This window comes from Lutra lutra, chromosome 7 (genome assembly GCF_902655055.1).
Source record: "Lutra lutra chromosome 7, mLutLut1.2, whole genome shotgun sequence".
Classification (NCBI taxonomy): Eukaryota; Metazoa; Chordata; class Mammalia; order Carnivora; family Mustelidae; genus Lutra; species Lutra lutra.
Genome location: NC_062284.1, coordinates 133,994,580 through 134,015,990, shown reverse-complemented (window position 1 = coordinate 134,015,990; position 21,411 = coordinate 133,994,580). Strand labels below are relative to the sequence as shown.

The 21,411-nt window shown below is 50.4% G+C and overlaps 1 protein-coding gene across 2 annotated transcripts in view; it reads left to right on the top strand.

Moving 5' to 3' along the window:
- The window catches only part of DCAF4 (DDB1 and CUL4 associated factor 4), a 32,315-nt gene extending 10,904 nt beyond the window's left edge, over positions 1-21,411 (top strand). The window contains exons 2-16 of one of the 2 annotated variants that reach the window (XM_047736070.1): positions 1,585-1,699; positions 2,351-2,542; positions 2,782-2,878; positions 4,968-5,071; positions 5,499-5,656; positions 6,377-6,459; positions 7,516-7,618; positions 9,938-10,081; positions 11,018-11,067; positions 14,704-14,783; positions 17,060-17,155; positions 17,264-17,361; positions 18,225-18,398; positions 18,817-18,931; positions 20,343-21,411. In XM_047736070.1, coding sequence (XP_047592026.1) covers positions 2,790-2,878; positions 4,968-5,071; positions 5,499-5,656; positions 6,377-6,459; positions 7,516-7,618; positions 9,938-10,081; positions 11,018-11,067; positions 14,704-14,783; positions 17,060-17,155; positions 17,264-17,361; positions 18,225-18,398; positions 18,817-18,931; positions 20,343-20,536 — 1,488 coding nt within the window. In that variant the 5' untranslated portion in view covers positions 1,585-1,699; positions 2,351-2,542; positions 2,782-2,789 and the 3' untranslated portion in view covers positions 20,537-21,411. Of the gene's footprint in view, positions 1-1,584; positions 1,700-2,350; positions 2,543-2,781; positions 2,879-4,967; positions 5,072-5,498; positions 5,657-6,376; positions 6,460-7,515; positions 7,619-9,937; positions 10,082-11,017; positions 11,068-14,703; positions 14,784-17,059; positions 17,156-17,263; positions 17,362-18,224; positions 18,456-18,816; positions 18,932-20,342 lie in introns of both variants that reach the window. The other variant, XM_047736069.1, reaches the window with a different exon arrangement.

Here is a 21,411-nt window from a genome sequence, read left to right as displayed (position 1 = left end):
GACTTTGGCTTGATCACGCTCATTAAATCAGTTAATGTTGTCAGCCTCTCCTTGTGCTGCAGTACCTGACCCTGAGCTTGTGTGAGTTAGTGGTTTAGAAATGTTCCACAATCAGTGCTCACCACTTACTTCATTGTTTACTATGTCCTTGATTTTGCGCCCCTCTCTGGAGGATAATGGTGCAGGCGTGCCATGCTCCTGCCTCCTCACCTGAAGCCTTTCACTTCCCATTACATGTGATCTTCACTGTAGTCCCGCATTATTTCATAGTTAAAGCAAACTGCAGTCATATGTACAGAATGTGCAATCTAGAGGAATTTTTCTCTTTTGATAAAGTTGCTAATGGTAATCTTTAGGTCAGTATGGCTTCTTTTTCTTCCCAGTTTTCTTAACACTGGCCCTATTTCCCTTCCTCTGCATGGTGCCTCTTAGCTTGTAACTTAACTAGTTAGTAAATACAACTTTATTCTTTAAAATAAAGGTTAAGGTAATTGATCCTTAGGGAGATCCATGCATGTGGTGTCCAGGAGCTATGAACATGGGTTGCGTAGGAAAATGAATAAAGCTATTACACGATTGGACAGGGGTGAGGGTGGCAGTGGTATTTATAGAGAAGGGAAATATAGATAGGTAAAAGAGCAGATGGGGAACTAGGGAGAGATGGGCTCTGAACGTGCTAAGTCTGTTGTCACTGTGGAAGTAAGAGGTGGCAGTAGAAGTCGATGCCCAGGAGAAATGCTAGGGATTGGAGATGAACCTGTGTTGGCAGGTGAGATGGAATAAGTATGAAAAGAAGAGGAACCAGGACAGAACAGTAGAAAACAGACACAAGGCAGGTGACCCAAGAGAAGCCAGAAAAGGATGAGTTTGACAAGGGAGAGGAAAACCAAGAGAAAGATATTCCAGAAGCCAAAGGAAGAATGAAGCTTTGTGGCATCACATGATTTAGGAATAAGGGCCAAATAAAGAGAGACCACTGACTTCAGCAGGCAGGGGGATCATTAGTTAAATAGGTCACGAGCTTTTTAGCAAAAAGGCATGATGCAGTGGGTTGAGGAGTGACTGGGAAACAATCTGTGGGATGTGTGCACGCAGGCCACGTGCGCAGAATACCCTCCTCCTCTTGGGTCAGAGTTGGAGCAGATACAAATGAAAACCTGAGCATGTCCATAAGGCGAGATAAGGCTGGGGAAATTGGTTAAACATACAGGAACAAGTGTCTGCAGGGTCTGAGAAGGAATGAAAGCAATGGCCAGGTGGGATGGGTTTGCCAGGAAAAGATAAGGACACCTGTTTCTCCAAGACAAGAGGGAAGACCCTTGGAAATATTAAAGGCAGATGTTTGTGGAAAGGAGGGGAGAGAAGCTGGGAGTGTTCATACCTGGCAGCCTCTCTGTTCTCTGTGAGGTCGGGAGCTACGCTAGCAAGAAAGGAGGACTGGAAGAAAGTGGGAAGGGATGTTAGGGCAGAGGTAACAGCCTGAGCTGTCAGGAGTGACTCAGACTAGGAATAATTAAAGTAGTTTAAGACATCAGAGGATGAAAATAAGACCTTTATCGTGGCTCCCCCCTCCTTCTGGCGCAGGACTGGAGAGCATCTGGAGCCAGCAGTCCGGGCTGCGGAGCGGCCCCATGGGGAAGGCCGACTGACCGAAGCAAGCACACTGAGGATTCCATTACAGAATTCGCAAAATGTTTGGGTAAGTACCAGACCAGCAGTCCAGACCCGTCGTGCTCTGCTGCCAGCAGGCATTCCGCACTCAGATGGAGAAGCTGGGAAATAAAAGCAAATAGTTTTCTAATCTGTTCTTTGGTTTCATTCATCCCTAAAGATTTTTTTTTTTTTTTTCTGATTTTGTTACGGCATTTGAATGTGGTTTTAAAGTATATTCAGTAAAAAATAAATGCACATTCAGTAAAATGGCCTCAACTCTCTCCTGAGTTGGGGGGAAAATCAGGTGTTGGGAAAGCATGGAGCTCACAGCAGCTGGGCCAGGTACCACAGTCTGCTCTTGTTAAGAACTCTTCATGTGATCCCCAGTGTTGAAACTTGGCAGTTAAGTGACAGATTCAGGCTCCACAAGATAAGACTTGAAAAAGCCTCCTGAAATATTATGGCAATATCAGTAAGAAGTGTTTTTACCTCATTCCTTCTTCAAAAAAAAAAAAAAAAAAATGCATGTACACATCCATCCCTTTGACAGCTTGCAAAGAGGGAGCTAAAACCTTTATAAAGCACGTCGAGAAGTCCTACACACTGGCCCTTGTTTAACCGTGTTCACAGTTTTCCTTGCTCAGTGCTGGAATTGTGTAGGAGAAAGTGTTCACTGTCAACTGTTCTCTGTGAATAGGGATGTGTGTGGACTGAAAGAAAAGTTATATGCTCTGGTGTCATCTGGTAAAGAAAAGAAAGAAGAATAACCTGAGTGCTCATGCCAGCCTCCACTGCCACCTAAATTAATTGCAAAACCCTGTCATCACCTCACACAGTGACCAAAAGAACCAGAGGTCGGCGCATTGGCAGGCCAGGTGTCAGCTGTGAGGTAAGAACCACAGCTGGAGAAGTGGCTCCCGAAGCTTGGTGCTTCATCACTGTCTCTGCCTGGAGGCAGCCCTTACAGGCGAGGCTTGGCGTGGCGGCTCTGGTGAGGAGCCAGGTTGGGCCATTGCCTTGCCTAGCTCCCAGCATGAAGGAGCTGTGGAGAAGCAAACAGGAAACATGTGCACGCGCGTGTGCACACCCACACGTTTACATGCGGACTTGCTTATTTTTCTCTTTTAGGAGTAGAAATGCATAAAAACAGCTGGCAGAATAGAAGACGTAGGAGAAGGAGTCACCAGCAGAACCCTTGGTTCAGACAACAGGGTTCTGATGAGAGGCAAGTGCTGCTGCTTGGGGCCACTTGAGCTCTGTGGTGGCCTCAGATGCTTGGGAGTCACCAGGGCTGTCACCGCAATGCAGGGTCTGGTGGGGGGCCCACTGCTGCAAGTCAGCCTGCCTGTCGCTCTTGGAGGAGTGAGGAGATAGGGCCTCACTTTTCCTTCTTTTCAGAGCAACGACCTCTGGCCAGAGCGTTAGCCAGAGGCTTAGGAGCAGACAGTATCAGATAGGACTGGAGAGCTGTTTTTCTACTTTGCAGACTTTCTCTCTCTCTTCCTTTTTTCCCAGCCAATGCAAATACCTTTCTGGAGACCTAATTTCATTAATTCAGCCTAATCCTTCGAAAGGCTAAATATATATAATATTGAGTTTAATAAACACAAAAAGGTATACGGAATAGTACAGTGAACATCACGTACCCAGTGTCAGCTTAGAAAGTAAAACCTAGTTTATGCTGAGTTGAAGTCCCCAGTGCAAACATTTTCCACTCTCAACTTACTGTTCTTATGGCCAGAAGTTCTTATGGCCTGAACTGTGAAGAGGTGTCCTGGCCTGGTGTGGGCGGGTTGTCCTGTCCTGGGACTAGATTGTATTTCCTTAGTGCAGAAGTCTCTGCACCAGAGGAGGCCCGCATGCCAATTTTAAAACTTTTCCACACTTCAGACCTCCTCCAAAAAGGGACAGATTTCTAGCTACAGGGTCAGATGGTGACAAAGACCAAGATGCTTCTCTAGAACAGATGAACCTGAACAGTAACAAAAACCATCCAAATGTTGTGGAAAGAACCAGGGCCAAGGAATCGGGAGGTCCAGATTTCACATTTTGGCCAAGTTACTTAGTCACGTTGAGTCACTCTTGTACAAAAGAGACATAATACTTACGAGGTTTGCAGTACTGAATGGAAAGCCTCTGATGGGCTGCTTGGCTCTGAGTAGCCCCTTCGCACATGGTGGGCCTCATTAGGTGCGGGGTAAACTCTGTTACTCTAAGCCAGAGTCGCAGGTTTGACCCATATTGTAGAACAATCAGGACAGTGCCCAGTGTTTGTATGTTTTGTAAAGAGAACCATGGGTATTTTTTGGGCCTTCCCTCAAGAGTGCAACGTGTAGCAAAATGTGACCTGGGCAAGAAGAGAGTCTCAGCTCAGCCTTGGCAGAGTCATGTGGAAACACGCTGGGCAGCTGCCTTCCAGGCTCTGTGTGGAAAGAATGGACGAGTCGTCCTTGGACTAAAAATGTAGACATTTGTTGTGGCACTTAGTCCTTCCTCCTCTTGCTGCCTGGTCACACATGAGCTGCCTCAGAAAGCTCCGAGCCATAAAAAAAGGGAGAACAAATAATTTTCTCTGAAACTGCATAGTTAGTATTTACAGACAAAAGAGAAAGTTCTTTCATTCCTTCAGCCTGGATATTCAATTTGTACTCCTTTGGGGGATGGGGGGAAAGTTCTTGATTCTAAAACAGATTTTGTCAGGATTCTAAAATTAGGTATTTTTCTGTCATTATATCCTTCAGCCTGTAATTGCCACAGAAACTGCTTATAGCTTTGCAAATCAAGTGCTTAAACCATGACTGTATCCAAGTATTACCTGAGCAAATCACCTCCGTGCCCTGAACCCCAGTTTCTCCATCTATAAGGTGATATGACCAAGTAAAATTTGAACCCTTTGTACTACTAAATCCAGTAAAGAATAAAATGCACCTGGCCTTGTAGCTGCTGTTGAACTGACAAATGAGCCCAGCTGGTAATATTCTTATTAGCAAAGATTATTCCTCTTTTCATCTGGAAATTTCTAAAAGACTTCAGAAAATGCTCAAGTGAGGAGATAAGGAAAGGGACTTAATGTGACACACATCCTCTTAAGGGTGAGGAACCAAAACTTTGCTTGTCCTAACTTTTGTGTATTTGTAGTAGGTAAACTCCTTTAAGGAGAAGAGAGAGGTGAGGGCTCTCCAGGTAATCAGAAGGGTCAGAGGACTGGAGTGAGGGCCATGGAACTGCCTGAACTGACCCCTGCACGACCCCCCAGTCAGAGAATGACCGACTCAAGCCCTTCACTGCGAGTTACTATGACTGTGTGTCAACAGGGGCAACTTAGTGGCACAGCAAAGCTCACAGGATTCTGGCCACGTCGGCGATGACGAGGCCCCATCGACCTCATCTGGCGCAGCTGGGAGTTCTTCCGTGCCAGGTGAGGCCGTCTGTTGGGACAGTGGACCTGCTGTGGCCCTGCCTGTGGGGAAAGATGAAACCTTGTCCGGCCCCATCATCTGGTCACGTCTGCTTGGGCTGCCCTTCTTAGCCCTGTGTGTCTTTGCTTGTGTGTGGGTACACTCCATGGGTGTCACCAGCCCTTTCCTGGCTCAGGGGAAGTTCTGGAGCACATTGAAACACTAACTAAACATCCTGGCTGTGTCAGGAACAGCGCAGGAAGGGAGGTGAGGCAGACGGCTCCCTGCATGGGCACAGGAGGGTGACTGGCCGCCTTAGCCTACCTGCTGCCCCTCAGGACAGACAGACATCTGTGAGGGGTGGTGTGGACAGGCCCCTGGGTTCCTTCATAGGTGGGTCCGTGCCATATTCTAAGTTGAAGTGGATTTCCTCTCTTTTGACTTAAGATCTGCCGGGGTATTACTTTGACCCTGAAAAGAAACGCTATTTCCGCTTGCTCCCTGGCCATAACAACTGCAACCCCCTCACAAAGGAGGGCATCCGGCAGAAGGAGATGGAAAGCAAAAGGCTGCAGCTGCTGGAGGAAGAAGACAAACAGAAAAAGGTGGGCTCCGCACTCCTACTGGCTGCCCTGTCCCCTCCACTGCTGACGGGAGGTGCCAATTAGACGCCCCTATAACACTTAGCATGGGGCACTTTGTGGCATCGAGCTCCCCCCATAGGAATCCGATGAAGAGAGTGAGAACGGGCAGGAAATCTCCCACTGCCCCTTTTCTTATCTGCGAAGTTCCGTCAGTGAGCCTCCCATTTTGTCCTTCCCCAGAGGAGTCGGGAAATGGCATGACACAGTTCCAGTAACTGTGTATCCTTAATAGAAAACCCAGGTGTGTGGTTTGGATACGAGGATTTCCTGCATCCCTTCTGGGGATTAGATGCCAAGACCTTTCCGTGGTTTATGGGAGCCCCAGGGTCACCAGGTCGAACGGAAAGCATGGTGAAGACCTGAGCGAGCAAGGCCGTGCTTGTGCTCACTAGCGGGGTGGCCTCATGCCCTCACCTGGCTCCGCAGGTAAATTGGTGGAGAGCTTACACATGGGCACCAGGCCAGCTTTCCAGCTCAACATGTGCTTTCTTGTGACGGACTTTTCCTCTTGCCCAGGAGAGGAGTCTGTTACATCTCTGTACATAAAATTTCTGCCAACTTAGTACAGCAGCTTCTTCGTTAGAGCTTATGAAACTAAAAGCACTCTCCATTATCCCATAACCTAAAACTTCGTTGAATCTAGTTTTGTTTTGTTTTGTTTTGTTTTGTTTTGTTTTTCAGAAAATAGCCAGGATGGGCTTTAATGCATCATCATTGCTACAGAAAAGCAAGCTGGGTTTTCTCAATGTCACCAGTTACTGCCGGTAAGACAAAGCCTCGTTAAGCTTTTTACCTCTTCTATATCCATGGTCCAAGAAGCCAATCGGGATAGAGCATGTAACCACTCTGAGGAGTCCTCACAGTTGGGGACAAAGTGGGGGTGGGGAGGAGCACAGTCTGCCTTCTGCCAAAACCAGCCCTGAGAAAATCATTTTCCCTATAGAACAAGGGGAGAAGCGCCTGCAGGAGGCCAAGGAGAGAGAAGGAATCTAGGCAGAGAAACTCAGCAGAAATTTCTCAAGACGTTTCTTCTGTGTTACTTGAAATCATTTTCAGTGCAGTGAAGCTCCTTAGAACTTCATTCCCATGAGATTTCTGCCTCTTCCCCTTCCCATGAGTTGTCACCCAAAATAGAGCAATTAAAGGGATGTATGCATACTAAACCTCATATACTTGTGATGTCTGATATTCTAACTAAAACCCTGTGAGCTGGGTTGGTACTTGCCCATTTTCAGAAGAGACTGAGGCTCAGAGTGGAATGACTGGCTCAAGGTAAGGCTGGAGAGGACGGGGTCCATTTGATCCGGTGCCTGAGCCCTGCGTTCTACTGCCTCCTGTGCACGGGCCAGTAACAGAACATCAGAGGGGGGGCACAGCACTTCTCTTGGAGCAGGGCCCCCTTCAGGGAAGGCCGGTCCTGCCAGGGTAGATGGGGCAGGCCTCTCCCATATCTCCTTCCTGAGAAGGAAAAGAGTTAAGGTCTAGTTAGATCTCTCTTCACCTTAAAACCTGCTTTGTTTTCAAGTGGGGTACGGCCTTGATGTGGAGAGGGAGCTGAGCGCCCTAGTCTAGTTCTTTCTTTGACCCTGTGGAGGAGCCACCCATTTCTTGGCCTTAGTTTTCCTCCGAGTTCTGTAACTGAGATGATTTGGGATCCTGCTCAGCTCCGTGACTGACCCTTACTGGGGAGGAGAGACTGCTGACTGGGGCGGGGTGCGGGGAGGTCTCCAGGGTGGGGGCCAGGGCAGAGCCTCTGAGTCAGCTTTACGGGTGTCTGGGTCCAGTGGCCATGCCCTCCCCGCCCCTCTTTCCCTCTGCAGTTTAGCTCATGAGCTGCGAGTGAGCTGCATGCAGAGGAAAAAGGTCCAGATTCAGAGCTCGGATCCCTCCGCTTTGGCAAGCGACCGATTTAACCTCATACTGGTGAGTGGGAGGGAGCTCCCTGTGGGTGCCAGGGGTACAGCTTTTATCCCCTGACCCTGCGTGGCTTAACCTTGGCTTTCATGAGGCCTAGTTGCGAGACGGCCTGTGCCACGGGAGAGCAGGGGCTGTCCCCCTGGCGTCACTATTCTAACGTGTGCCCGCTGGCAGGTGCTGAGCCGGCAGGGCCAGCCTTGCTGACCAGGCTCACCCTGACTCCAGCTCTGTCATTCGGTCTGACAGCCGGGGCCCAGCACACATCTAGAACGATCACAGAGTAGTTTTCCCTTGGGTGTGTTGGGTACAGACGGAAAGGTATGCAGTGGGCCAGGGGCTTCTAATCCTTCCTGTACTGGGGTGTCATCCGGCCACACCTAAGGCTCCAGCATCCTTCGGTAGCAGCCGTGTGCCGCTCCCTTGCTCACTGACTCCTACCTGGGTGGCACCACTGGGTCTGCGCGTCCAACACACCTTTATCACGTCATTTACACGGAGCAGAGTCTTCTCTGCGTTAGGTTAGGCTGGGGCTAATCTAGCCAAGGCTAAATAAAGCCAGAGCCAACTGCTTGAATCCAGCGTTCAGAGAAATGTCGGCAGAGGACCCTGGGGTCCCCGGACTTAGACTAGAAGCTTAAGGCTACAGGAGACCATGGCCTATCGGCAAACCCTGTCCTTCCTGGAGGCCGGGGGATGGCTGAGGAGAATGAAAGAAGGATGGAAAAATGGAGAGCCTCAGCCTGCTGGACAGGACTGGAATCTGAAGCCACAGAGCTGACCCTTGAGGTCTTACTCCAGAAGATGTCAACAGGAGAATACATCCGGGGTATTCTAGGACTCCCATTCTCTCCTGTGGCTTTACTCCCCCAAGGGCCTGGGGGTACAATTTGACCTGAATCAGAATACTTGCTTGCGGTACATACCCGGGAGCCGCTTCCCTGGGTCTCCTCGGTAAAACTGGGTGGGTATGCACATGCTGCTTAGTATGGCCCCAGTCCCCAGTCCTCATGCTCCGTTTCACAACGACCTCCCACGGACATGGAGATCTCCCCAGTCACCCGGAGTTAGAGATGGTTGGCTAGCTGTGTGGACTAGAATTTTGGGAAGGGTGCTTTGCCGCCCAGAGATCAGTCCTTCCATTCTGACTCTAGTCACTGTAATGATTCTTCAGGAAATGTGGTTTCTGAGTAAACTTGCAAAGTGAATACATTTTCACTAGCATCCAAACCCATGTTATGTGTGTATGTTATATTTATAAATATATATAAAACACATAACAAAACACACATATATATATATAAACACATATAAGGTTTTTGTTTTGAAGTAATTATTAACCGCATTTTTTTTTTATTGTATTTATTTATTTGGCAGAGAGAGACACAGCGAGGGAGGGAGCACAAGCAGGGGGAGTGGGAGAGGGAGAAGCAGGCTTCCCGCTGAGCAGGGAGCCTGATGCAGGACTCGAACCCAGGACTCTGGGATCATGCATGACCTGAGGTGAAGGCAGACTCCTAACAACTGAGCTACCAGGCACCCCAACCACATTTTTTTTTAAAGATTTTATTTTATTTATTTGACAGACAAAGATCACAAGTAGGCAGAGGTGGGGGCGGGGAGCAGGCTCCCTGCTGAGCAGAGAGCCCCATGTGGGGCTTGAGCCCAGGACCCTGAGATCATGACCTGAGCCGAAGGCAGAGGCTTTAACTACTAAGCCACCCAGGCGCCCCATCCAGCCACATTTTTTAAATGGGAAAAAAACTTACATCCCAATGTAGTGTTTTTTATTGCAATTTTTTTTTTCAGTGCAGTAGGCTTGCTTTTTTCTTTCTTTTTTTTTTTTCTTTTACTGGGTGGGGAGAAAAGTGCCTGTGTAATAGGAATCCAGTTTTGTATTCCCCTTTCACCCCCTTCACAGGGGTATAACTAGCATTTTCCACATCGTGTGTGGCCTTTGCGATGGCTGCATGTCACCATGTGGCCCATCTAAACAGCTTACCTGGGTGGACATTGGGACTCTTCCAAACGCAGTTCTGAGTGGAGCTGCTGTACAGACCTCAGACTCCCTGACTCCGCCCCCTCACTGCCCTTATCCGTGTTCCTGACTGTGAGACCACATAGCTGTCCGCCTTGCCCGGTGACGGCTGGGCTGAGTAGGGACAAGGTGGGTTACCCCCATGCTTCACACTCCCTCGTGGGTGGGAGCGCTCACCAGGTGAAAATGCACAGAGCATGGGATCCTAGAAAGGGGGGCAGATAGATCGCCTTGGGCAGCTCGCCTGGGCTCAGCCAGGGAGGTGACCTATAGTCTCTTTTCTCCTCCAGGCGGATACCAACAGTGACCGGCTCTTCACAGTGAATGATGTCAAAGTCGGAGGCTCCAAGTACGGCATCATCAGCCTGCGAGGTCTGAAGACCCCCTCGCTCAAGGTGCATATGCACGAAAACCTGTACTTCACCAACCGGAAGGTACGTGGCCTGTCCCATCAGTTAGCCTTGCAGCTCCATTTGCACTTTGGATCTAAGGGCCCTGGCTTTAGTCGGCCCAATTCAGAGAAGAGGAGAGAACTTTATGAAGAAGGTAGGGCTTGAGTACCTATTTTCCCAAGGGAAAGGGGAGTCCTCGATCTTGAGAACCCATAGGGGAAGAAAGGGGCCTCAGGAGTTTCTTTTCTTGGAAGAGAAGTAACTGTCAGTACTTGGGAGAAGGTGTGAAACTTCTTTAGGCTTGGAAAGGCTTCTTTAACTGGTGGTACAGACCTTCCCTCTGGGAGGATCGCAGTAACCTAAAGGAGCCCTTGCCCAGCACGGAGTTCCTGGGCTGCGGGCAGAGGGGGCCTGAGTGGACAGTCCTGGGTGCATCCGTCACTCAGCCAGCCTGTGGCCTACACAGAGTTTACAGAAATAAAAAGGGATTACATAAGTACAATACAGCATAGCTTGCCGTTGAGGGAGCAACCTTTAAATTCCACTGGGGTGATGAGTGCATGTGTAAGAAGCGATGACATTCTGTCCATTTGGGACCTGAACCACAACATGGACACAGGTCAAACCTGGTCTCTGGGGGAAGGGAAGATGCAGTTCGCCTCTCGGTTAGGTTGGTCCCCTCCTACCGCAGGGACTCCGTCCCCAGACCACAAGGTATGCCACAGGTCTCACTGCGAGGTCCATGCTGATGACAAAGGACCAAAGTCTGGGGGTAACTTCCTCCCTGTTGCCCTCAAGGCCCTACATGGTGGAGCAGGGGACTTGCCTGTCCTGGTGACTGTTCCAGCCCCCTTAAAAGAAGTGAGACCTGAAGAAAGCAGTCCCGGGTTGGTATCCGCAGTAGTTACTCAGTAGGAAAGCATCTGTCTGTCTCCGCGAGTTGGCACAGACCAGCCTTGCTGTGTGCTTCCTCCCCAGGTGAACTCTGTGTGCTGGGCCTCGCTGAATCACCTGGATTCCCACATTCTGTATCTTTTGGCAGACGAAGAGGCTTGGTGGGCAGGCCATGCCGCGGTGTAGAGCCGGGCGTCTGTGGCGTGTGTGAGGTGGCGTCATCGTGGCCAGAGGTCTACTCCGTTTTGTATGCAAATCTCACCCGTTAGGAAAGAATAGTGCAGCCCGGTAGAGAACAAGGCTTGCCGTGGAGCACAGAGAAGTAGCAGAGTTCCCAGGGTGACACCGATGTCACCGTGTGCCAGACACTGCCTTGGGCAGGAAACCCACATGCTCCTGAGGTGAAGGAGGACGAGCTCAGAGCCATAGCGGTTTGAGGGTGGGCCGGGCCTCTTGTTGGGTGAGGGGGAGGGCGGGCATCAGTAAAGGGGAAAGGGGAATCCTTTGGCATTGGACAGAAGTATGTGAGCTCAGTGCCTAGGGTCCCTACCAGAGACCACCTTCTTTTTTTTTTTTTTTTAAATGTATTTATTTATTTGGGGGGGGGGGGGGTCATGAGCGGGGGATGGGGAGACAGAGGCAGAAGGAGAAGCGACTCCTAGCTGAGCAGGATGCCCAATGCAGGGCTTGATCCCAGGACCCCAGGATCACAACCTGAGCTGAAGGGAGACACTTAACCGACTGAGCCCCCCAGCTGCCTCCAGAGACAGCCGCCTTTAGAGCACTCTTCGCTCTAGTCTGCCCTCTCAGGGAACAGTCAGGGCTCTTTTACTAAGAGCACAGGAGCACAGTAACAGGCTGGCTAGACCCTTCCTCTGGTGTCCCTTTGGGCTGTTGACGGTGGACAAAACAGCCGTCTGTCCCGTGCTTCTGGGAGTAGTGCGGTTTGAGCCAAAGCCACACATTCGTGAGTCTTGTCCGTTGTTCAATTTTATAACCAGTGAGTTCTTAAAACTCTGACCACTCGCTGTACCTAACACATACTTCAGGAGTTGTCACGGGGCTAACATCAGTTAACATCGGTGAATGCACTTAGCACAGTGCTTGGCACATCTTGGTCTTCCTGCTGAATCGGAACCTGTTGGGGTTATTTTAATTTGTTCCACGACATTCTATTTTTAAAATATCTGGTTATAAATTTCACGTAAGATCAACACAAAACTGTGTGTTCTGTAAATTGAAAACTTTATGTGGCTTTCATTTGGTAGGCTTCTGTGGGGGATAGGACCACCTGTGTCACTGATGCTCTTACCAAATGACAGAAGAGACCAGATCTTAAAGGAGAGAAAACAACAACCTCGCTCTCATTTCTGATCTTAAAGCAGGATGACGTTTTCCCAGGTTTCTCTCCTTACACTAAGGAGAGATTAAAAACCCGTATAACTGAGTTTAAAGAGCATGGTCTGTGGTAGCTTCGTTAGCCGCTTGCCCTCTGGTGGTCACTTCAGGTAATCTTTTCTTTGTACCTGCTGCCTCCACTGAAGGCCATGGAACTTTCTCCCTTTACCAAAATGGCACGTTGTTGAGCCTGGTCCTCTCCCTTTCCCCCCCAAGAATGGGGGGCAGTTAGACTGAGACTGCCCTCTCTGGGCTCTTGGACACCTGTGGCCTCCAAAAGGACCGGATCATGAGTACCACATGAAGTTTAAGAGTAAACTTCATCCTAGTAACTAAAAGTGCATCTAGGTAGGGACTCCCTCCCCACATGCTCACCCTCTAAAGCCAGAAGCAAAAGAGGTTTCTTCAGGAAGGCCTCAGGCTGCCCAGCTGCGGGGTTATCGTTTTCAGCTTCGGCATCTCTCTGACTAGAGATATGTAACGCGGGGCCTGCCGCCCGAGGCAGCGTGATATGCACACGTCACAGTTCAGACGACAGACACATTGCCTGATTGCTTTGCAGGTGCTGACAGTTCTCGGTGAAGGGTGCGTGTGTTCGTTCGACAAAGTCCATTGAGCAGATGCATCCCTGTGCGAGTGCTGGAAAGGGCAGGGGGTGCTGCAGGCGCTCAGTCTCCGCAGTGACATCGGCGGGGCAGTGGGATGTTAGCAGGATGGAGGGATCAGGTGGCCTTCCTGGAGGTGACTCCCGCACGGGAAGGAGGGGACGGAGCTCCCAGTGGAAGGAAGAGGCAGGAGAGAACCCGGCACCTGGGGCAGTGGTAAGGGGTCTAGTGTCCGTGAGGTCTCTGGCAAGGTGGGGCCCCTGGTGCTAGGATGTTCTGGAGGACGGTGGCCCTGGAGGCATATCTTAGGAGAGGCTGGCAAGGGTGAGACCTCAGATTGGGGGGTTGGGGGGGGGAGTTGATGCAAGACTGCGGGCAGGGGAGAGGGTGTGGTGGGTGAGCAGGGGTGGAGGAGAAGCACAAGTGGAAGAGGCTCAGGATCTAGGCCAGGCCATGGAGGTGACAGAAGGTCTGAGGGCAGCCTCCCAGAGGGTGGTCTGGAGGTCACCACTGAGCGTGTCGTTGGAAACAGTGCCGCGTGGCCACAGGCAAGACTGGAAAGTGTCGCTCTGTGTGAAAAACGGAGTCCACTGGAGACTTGCCTGGGAGATGACTGGGTTTCAGTGGGCTGAAGAGTGAGAAGAAGGGAAGGGAGTGGGAGAAACAGACTCCTCTGAGAGAAGTTTGGCTGTGAAGGGAGCAGAAACAGATCAGTGGGAAGGCCGCTCCAGAGACACGAGATAAGGCACAGACAGAGGTGGTTCAGAGAAAGGAAACGCAAGTGACTGTGGTCTGATGCGGCAGCACACCCAGCTGCAGGCGGGAGACTGAAGCTAAAATGGGGACATGTCGGTTCATACGCGTTCAGGTGAGCACAGATCAGGCTGTTTCTGGACTGCACGGCATGACCACCACCCATGGGCCATTACGTCCATTTGTGACGGCATTTTTTTTAATGAAGTAGACTAGAAAATAACGAGTCTCCTATTTAGTAAGAGCAAGTGTTTCATGAAACTTTTGTTGCAGTTCTTTGTGTGTATGTAGCGCGTGGTAGCAAAATTAAACTCGTACCGTGGGTTTAAGAAAACACTGCCTTAGGGGCGCCTGGGTGGCTCAGCCGTTAAATGTCTGCCTTTAGCTCAGGTCACGATCCCAGGGTCCTGGGATCGAGCCCCAAGTCATGCTCCTTGCTCTCCAGGAAGCCTGCTTCTCCCTCTCCCACTCCCCCTGCTTGTGTTCCTTCTCTCGCTGGCCTCATGTCAAAGAAACAACATCTAAAAAAAAAAAAAATCTGCCTTAGAGCAGCCTCCCACACATGGAGTATAAGACAGGAGAACGGAAGGGGATGCTCCTTCCAGCAGCAGAGCAAAAAAACCCTGAAACAACCTAAGTGCCCATCAGCAGGAGACGAGACCGAGGAGTTGTACGTTCATACAAAGGCATGCCCCACCGTGAACGTGACGAGATCGGAGCTGCAACAGTGGTAGGAGACGCTCTGTGGAGAGAACAGAGCACAGCCCAGAACTCTGGCCAGTTGTAGAGTGTGCTTTTGGGTGGGGGAAGGGAAGACTTGGACTGGGGAGAGGTCAGAGAGGCCTTCAGCTGTGTTCGTGACGTTTTTTTCCTTTTAGAAAATCTGGAACTAAATATGGAATATGTAAACGTGTTAAATGTGGCTCGTGGTGGTAGTTTCTGGAAGGGTACTACCGCCCATTCTCTTCCCGGAGGGAGACCCTTGTACCTGACTGTCCTTAACAGCTTCTCCAGGCTCTGCCTCATGGGCATCGCAGAGACTCCGGGCTGTGCCACCCTGCTCCCAGCGTCCCTGTTCGTCAGTAGTCACCCAGGTACCAGGTCCTTTCCCTTCGGAGGAGGAGGCGCTCCGAGGGAGGTCTCAGTGCGTGCCTCCAGGAGCTGCAGCCCACGACAGTGTAAACTCCGTGGCAAGGGCTCGGACAGGAGGGGTGGGAGCCACAGGCTGCGCAAGCCCGTGTCAGCCTGCAGAAGCACTTGCGGGAGAGTTCCCGAAACCTGACCCAGGACTGGTACTAGAAGTGATGTATGTCCTTACATACTCCTCCTCTGGGGTCATTCCAGCAGCCAGAACAGTTAGGAGTACAAGAGATCAAAATATTTCTTTGGGCCACCCATAAAGATCCCGCAGCCTGGCGCCTGCTGTGGCTGTGCTTCCTGTCTGTGCGCCTGAAGCAGTCGGGCTTCTTCCTGGTAGCATGTTCGGGGCATTAAGTTCTCAGTCTTTCAGAGACTTAGGATCCATCAGACAAGGGTCAAGCCTCTGGCATGAACCCCGGCTCTGCCCCTTACCAGCGTGAACAGGTTGCTTACCTTCTGTGAAGAGAACCCCCGCCCCTTCGGGTTATAGGGTGGGGGGGGCCCCACTCAGCCTGGTGCCTGACTTGTCCTCGTGCAGCAGGCCCATGCGGCGGGAGTGTGTGTTACCACCATTTCCACAGATGAGGAAGCTGAGGCAAAGAGAGGTTCAGAACCTGCCTTACAAACTGACCAGGGTAGTGGCTCCCTCTCGGGAAGAGCGGGGAGGTCGTAATTGGGAGGGTATCGGGCTACTGCAGTGTTTTGCTTCTTAACCTGAGTGGTGGGCACGTGGCTACATCCCCTTTGTGATCACTCGTGGCACTCTCTTTGGGGTGTGTGCCCTTTATGTATTATGAATTAAAAGGCTTATTTAAAAAATGTTTTGGGGGGGCGCCTGGGTGGCTCAGTGGGTTAAGCCTCTGCCTTCGGCTCAGGTCATGATCCCAGGGTCCTGGGATCGAGCCCCACATCGGGCTCTCTGCTCTGCAGGGAGCCTCCTTCCTCTTCTCTCTCTCTGCCTGCCTCTCTGCCTACTTGTGATCTCTGTCTGTCAAATAAATAAATTAGGGGCGCCTGGGTGGCTCAGTGGGTTAAGCCGCTGCCTTCGGCTCAGGTCATGATCCCAGGTCCTGGGTTCGGGCCCCACATCAGACTTTCTGCTCAGCAGGGAGCCTGCTTCCTCCTCTCTCTCTGCCTGCCTCTCTGCTTACTTGTGATTTCTCTCTGTCAAATAAATAAATCTTTAAAATAAAAAAATATATAAATAAATAAAATAAATTAAAAATCTTTTAAAAAAAAAATGTTTTGGGGACACCTGGGTGGCTCAGTCGGTTAAGCTGCTGCCTTTGGCTCAGGTCATGATCCCAGGGTTTTGGGATCAAGTCCCACATTGGGCTCCTTGCTCACTGAGGAGCCTGCTTCTCTCTCTGCCTCTGCCTGCCGCTCTGCCTGCTTGTGCGCACGCTCTCTCTCTCTGACAAATAAAATCTTTCAAAAAATAAAAAACGTTTTGCGGGGCGCCTGGGTGGCTCAGTGGGTTAAGCCTCTGCCTTCGGCTCAGGTCATGATCTCAGAGTCCTGGGATCGAGCCCCGCATTGGGCTCTCTGCTCAGCAGGGAGCCTGCTTCCTCCTCTCTCTCTACCTGCCTCTCTGCCTGCTTGTGATCTCTCTCTGTCAAATAAATAAATAAAATCTTAAAAAAAAAAAATGAATGGGCCTTTAAAAAAAAAAAAAAAAAAAAAACGGACGCCTGGGTGGCTCAGTTGGTTAAGCAGCTGCCTTCGGCTCAGGTCATGATCCCAGCGTCCTGGGATCGAGTCCCGCATCGGGCTCCTTACTCATTGGGGAGCCTGCTTCTCCCTCTGCCTCTGCCTGTGCTTGTTCTCTCTCCCTCTCTCTCTCTCTGACAAATAAATAAAATCTTAAAAAAAAAAAAAAAAAAACGTTTTGCTTGGGATCACACATCAGATAGTGTGATGTGGGATTGAAACCCTCTTACAAAGAACCACACCATCTCCCTGACGGCAGTTAGTAGATCTGACACTCCTCCTGGGAAAGCAGGAAAGAGTCACGTGCTTGTTCCCAGAAACCCCTTTTGAGCCAGGTACCCCAGCTGAGTGTCTCTTTTTTGTCACCATAAAGGCCAAAATGGGGCCAACGTATAGACAGATCTCTGAGCAGCCATTCCTGGAGGTTCCCCAGATCAGGTGGTCACTGACCAGGCAGCATGGAGGGAAGCCCCCACCCCCGAGGGCAGCCACCTTTCACCATCACTGTTGCCATCCGCAGGAGACCGGCCCGGCATGCTCTGCAGTTTCCGGATCCCCGGGGCCTGGTCCTGTGCGTGGTCTCTCAACATTCAGGCAAATAACTGCTTCAGCACAGGTGAGCCGCGGCTGCCCCCGCACGTCCCCAGAGGAAACTTTCACAGGCTCCAAACCCCCTGTCCAGACTGTGAGTGATGCTTGTCCCTCTGCCCCTTCTGTCTCTCAGGCTTGTCTCGGCGGGTCCTCGTGACCAACGTGGTGACAGGACACCGGCAGTCCTTTGGGACCAGCAGTGATGTCTTGGCCCAGCAGTTTGCTCTCATGGTTGGTTGGACTGGGGGAGGGGAGCGATGTAAAGTGTCCCGAGGGTGGAAATTTTGCTGGACTGCAAACGGATTCCTGTATGTGGCATCTGGTCATCTCTCTTTTTCAGGGGAAAAAAGGAGGGCATCAGAAAGGTTTAGTGGGTTACTTGGTGATTTTATCTGCACTGGATGAAAGCTGGCTGATTGAGAAAGGCCTGGCTAACCTGACTTTCAACAAATTCCTATTTAAGCCATTAGCAGTTCTGGAGTACTTGGATTAGCCAGCAGGACAAGTAATATTTTTTTTTAATGTATAAATTAAGTCACAATTCATGATTCTTACTAGGTCCATACACAGTTTTCAAATTACGTATTTGAGAAAGTTAAAAAAATCATACTGCTAGATAATACTGCATTTCAGAGACTTGCTCATTGAAAAGGCCATCTTTCTTTAAGTGTGGAGGAGAGAGTGAGCCGATCTGCTTTCGGCAGTAAGCCCAGTGTGTTTTACTCAGGGTCCTTCAGCCATCTGCCCTCCTGGACCTCTGATCTCTCCTACTCCATACTCCTCCCTCTCATTTCTCACCAAAGATCTTGTTGGAGATAAGGCACCATCACTTGGGCTTCACAGAATGAGGCCTAAGGGGCCAATGCAGCCAGTGGGGGTGACACTGGAAGACCCCTGGGGTCCCGTTCTTTTATCCTTTCCTAAGAAACCCTTCCAGCTACACTGAGGCTCAAGTCCTGACCATGCCATCACCCCCACCGCTAACCCAGGGACTGGGAGAGGGGAGACGAGGCAGGAGTTGTGTTCTGGAGGGAACACCCTTCCCAGCCTTAGAGGAGGTGGTACCAACAACCATTCTCTCTCTCTTTCCATAGGCTCCTTTGCTATTTAACGGCTGTCGTTCTGGGGAGATCTTTGCCATAGATCTGCGTTGTCGAAATCAGGGCAAGGGCTGGAAGGCCACCCGCCTTTTCCATGACTCAGCAGTGACCTCTGTGCAGATCCTCCAAGAAGAGCAAAATCTGATGGCATCTGACATGGCGGGAACGGTAGGGGTAGCACTGATGACTCAGGCCACTGGCGCCACTGGCCTAGAACTCTGGCAGGTGATGGGCTCTTCAGAAAAGACCCTTGTGTTGGGGTGCCTGGCTCGCTTATTCAGATGAGCGTGTGACTCTTGATCTCGGGATCATATGTTTGAGCCCTATGTTAGGTGTAGAGATTACTTTAAATTCTTCTAAGAGAGACCCTTGTGCCAGACAATAGCAGGAGAAGGGCAGCAGGAGACCAGGCAAGTCGTTTTCTCCACCTGGGAGCCCAGCCCGGTCTAGTCTGACATGAAACTGGTTTTTCTGCTTTTGAAATTTAGATTTTCCTAACCCTAAGAGGTGTTTGGAGACCACCTTGTCCTGCCTGGGTTCACTAGAGTACCTGCCGGACCCTAACGGCCCCTTGTGCTTTCCACAGATAAAGCTGTGGGACCTGAGGACCACTAAGTGTATAAGGCAGTATGAAGGTCATGTGAACGAGTACGCCTACCTGCCCCTGCACGTGCACGAGGAAGAAGGCATTGTGGTAGCAGGTACCTGGGGAAGGGGAGATCTTTCTGTCCCATCAAATAAAATGGCAGAGGGAGAAATTACTCCAGATCAGGACCTCGTACGTGGGACTTGTTGGTAGGAGACACGAGGTGGCACGTAGAATAGGACAGTCCTACTGGTAAACCGCAGTTAAGCAGCCACCAGCTGGGACAGCCCTGTGCCCTCACGTTAGTGGGAGAACATCACCTCAGTAACAGGCAAGTTACGTACAATAAAACAGAGACCTGGGTGTTCACCTGGTCAGAATTCAGTGTGACCTTCACCCAACCCTGTTTAAAAGCTTGGCCTCCCTATTCTTTGTGCTCACTTTCCAGCCAAGGATGCTGTGAAAAGAAATTAAGGTCACTGTGAAGGAACTGGTTCTTGGGTATCCGTATCTGCAGAACAGGAACAGAGGTGTTGAGCCACTAAACTCCCTTGAAAAGTGCTACAAAACTGTAGCCTCACAGATTCTGCTGTTTCTAGGGCGACAGAATATTCTGATAGCATGAAATATCAGTAGTTTGACACATGAAATAGTAAGCCCTTGATATTCAGGAATATGTTCTTGGTCTTGACATGTCCTCAGATTTGCAGATGTGCCTACAGAATGTACTTGTTCTCTGTGAAATCTTTTTTTGTGCCAGAGAAGCATCTCTGAGAACTTCCTCAGGTTGTTTACTACTCTCCACCCCCAGCAGCAGTTAGCTTCCTGGTTAAGCCTAGTTTCCATCTCAGGAGAGCCGCTGTGCTCTGGAGAACAGGAAAGCGAGGAGCCCACTGCGCGGCAGACGTGGGTGGTGGCCTCGTGCAATCCTCGGCGAGCCGGGCCGTGAGACCCTGAGGTCTGCCCTTCCTTTTCCTCTAATGAGCCCCAAGAGCGCATCTAGGCTGCTGCAGCCAGTGCCACATCCCTCACAACTATGAGTCCCGAAGACTCACCTGGTCTTAGGAACTAAGCCATTAAACCAGAACCAGCTCTGGTGAGAGTTGTCACTAGTGTGTCGCAGGATATACTGAAGGGAAGACATCTTCCTGGTTACTCTTTTCACAGAAAATCAGCTGCATGTCCTCTAGACCAGGGGTGCTGGGCTCCCCCCTGAGCAGCCCTTGACACAAGGGAAGCAGAGTAGCCACCCGTTAGCCAGGATGCCTGGTGACCAGCCACGGTGTCACAGCCAGCCAGTGCATCCTGTCCCTTGGAACACCTGTGACTGGTTGTGATTCTGGAACACCAGGGAGACCTGTGACTTTGATTTTCAAGAAGTACATGTTATCAGCAGAAATAATTTCCATTTGAGTTTGTGTTCCTAGCTCCAGTGGGTTCCCTTCGGAATCCTAAGAAGCCACGCCCACGTGTACACAAGGGCTACTGCGTGTCCTAACCTGCCACGTGTTTTCCCTCTTTCTTAGTGGGCCAGGACTGCTACACGAGAATCTGGAGCTTCCACGATGCCTGCCTGCTCAGAACCATACCCTCCCCTCACCCCACCTCCAAGGCTGACATCCCCAGTGTGGCCTTCTCTTCTCGGCTTGGGGGTTTCCGGGGAGCCCCAGGGCTGCTCATGGCCGTCCAGCAGGACCTTTACTGTTTCTCCTACTCCTAATTCCACAGGGTGCGGCCGGGAGGGATGTGGATTTGACATATGGAGTAAGGAGCAGCCATACTTCTGCCACGACTGCTGTTTGCACTGAGGGCATTTTAAGCGGACGCTCTGTGTACACAGATCCCGTCCAGCCAGCTGCCAGGAAGCAGGTGCTGTTTTATGTGGAGACACTTCAGTAAAGTTACTTCAGTTTAAGTTGTGAGCTCAGAGAGCTCAAAAGTACTTTTCATAAAAGGTACTTATTTCCTTATTGAACTCCTCAGACTGGTCTGTGGCCCCCCCTCCCTTTTTTTTCTTTAAACAAGAAATAATTACTCTAAGGGCTGAAGATTGGCAGTAACTAAATTAAAGCTGCTGCTTCCATGATAAGCCCTTTCAAGAAGCCTAATGAGGAGCCTAGTTGAGGCTATTAATGCAGTCTGTGCCTGGGTCCCAGAAAGCCATGCACGTGGACTGGAGAAACCCAGCTGGGGAGACGGGGAAGGGGTTTGGGGTCATTTCTCTGAGTCTCTAGAGATAAATGATTGAAGACTGGTTTTTGAAGTCATTAAAAAGCCTTCTCAGACTCAGTCAACATCTGTAGCAGACTTCCCTTCTCCTTTTATCACCATTCATAGGCACTGGGAGGAAAGATGGATCTTTCTAGATGCTACAGGTTTTAAACAGGTACTAGAATGCCTTTGTTGAGATGCCTTCCAGAATGTTACGTACAATAGCTCCTGTTTCTATTACGGTGACCTGAATGTCAGATTTAAGGGCCCCATCTCCCAAAGAAAATTGGCTTTGACTTTCTGTAATCGACCGGAAGCACTTTGTGAGATGTTTATACAGCGTCCAAGAGCCTTTCTACCAAACAATAAACTAGAAAGAACCAT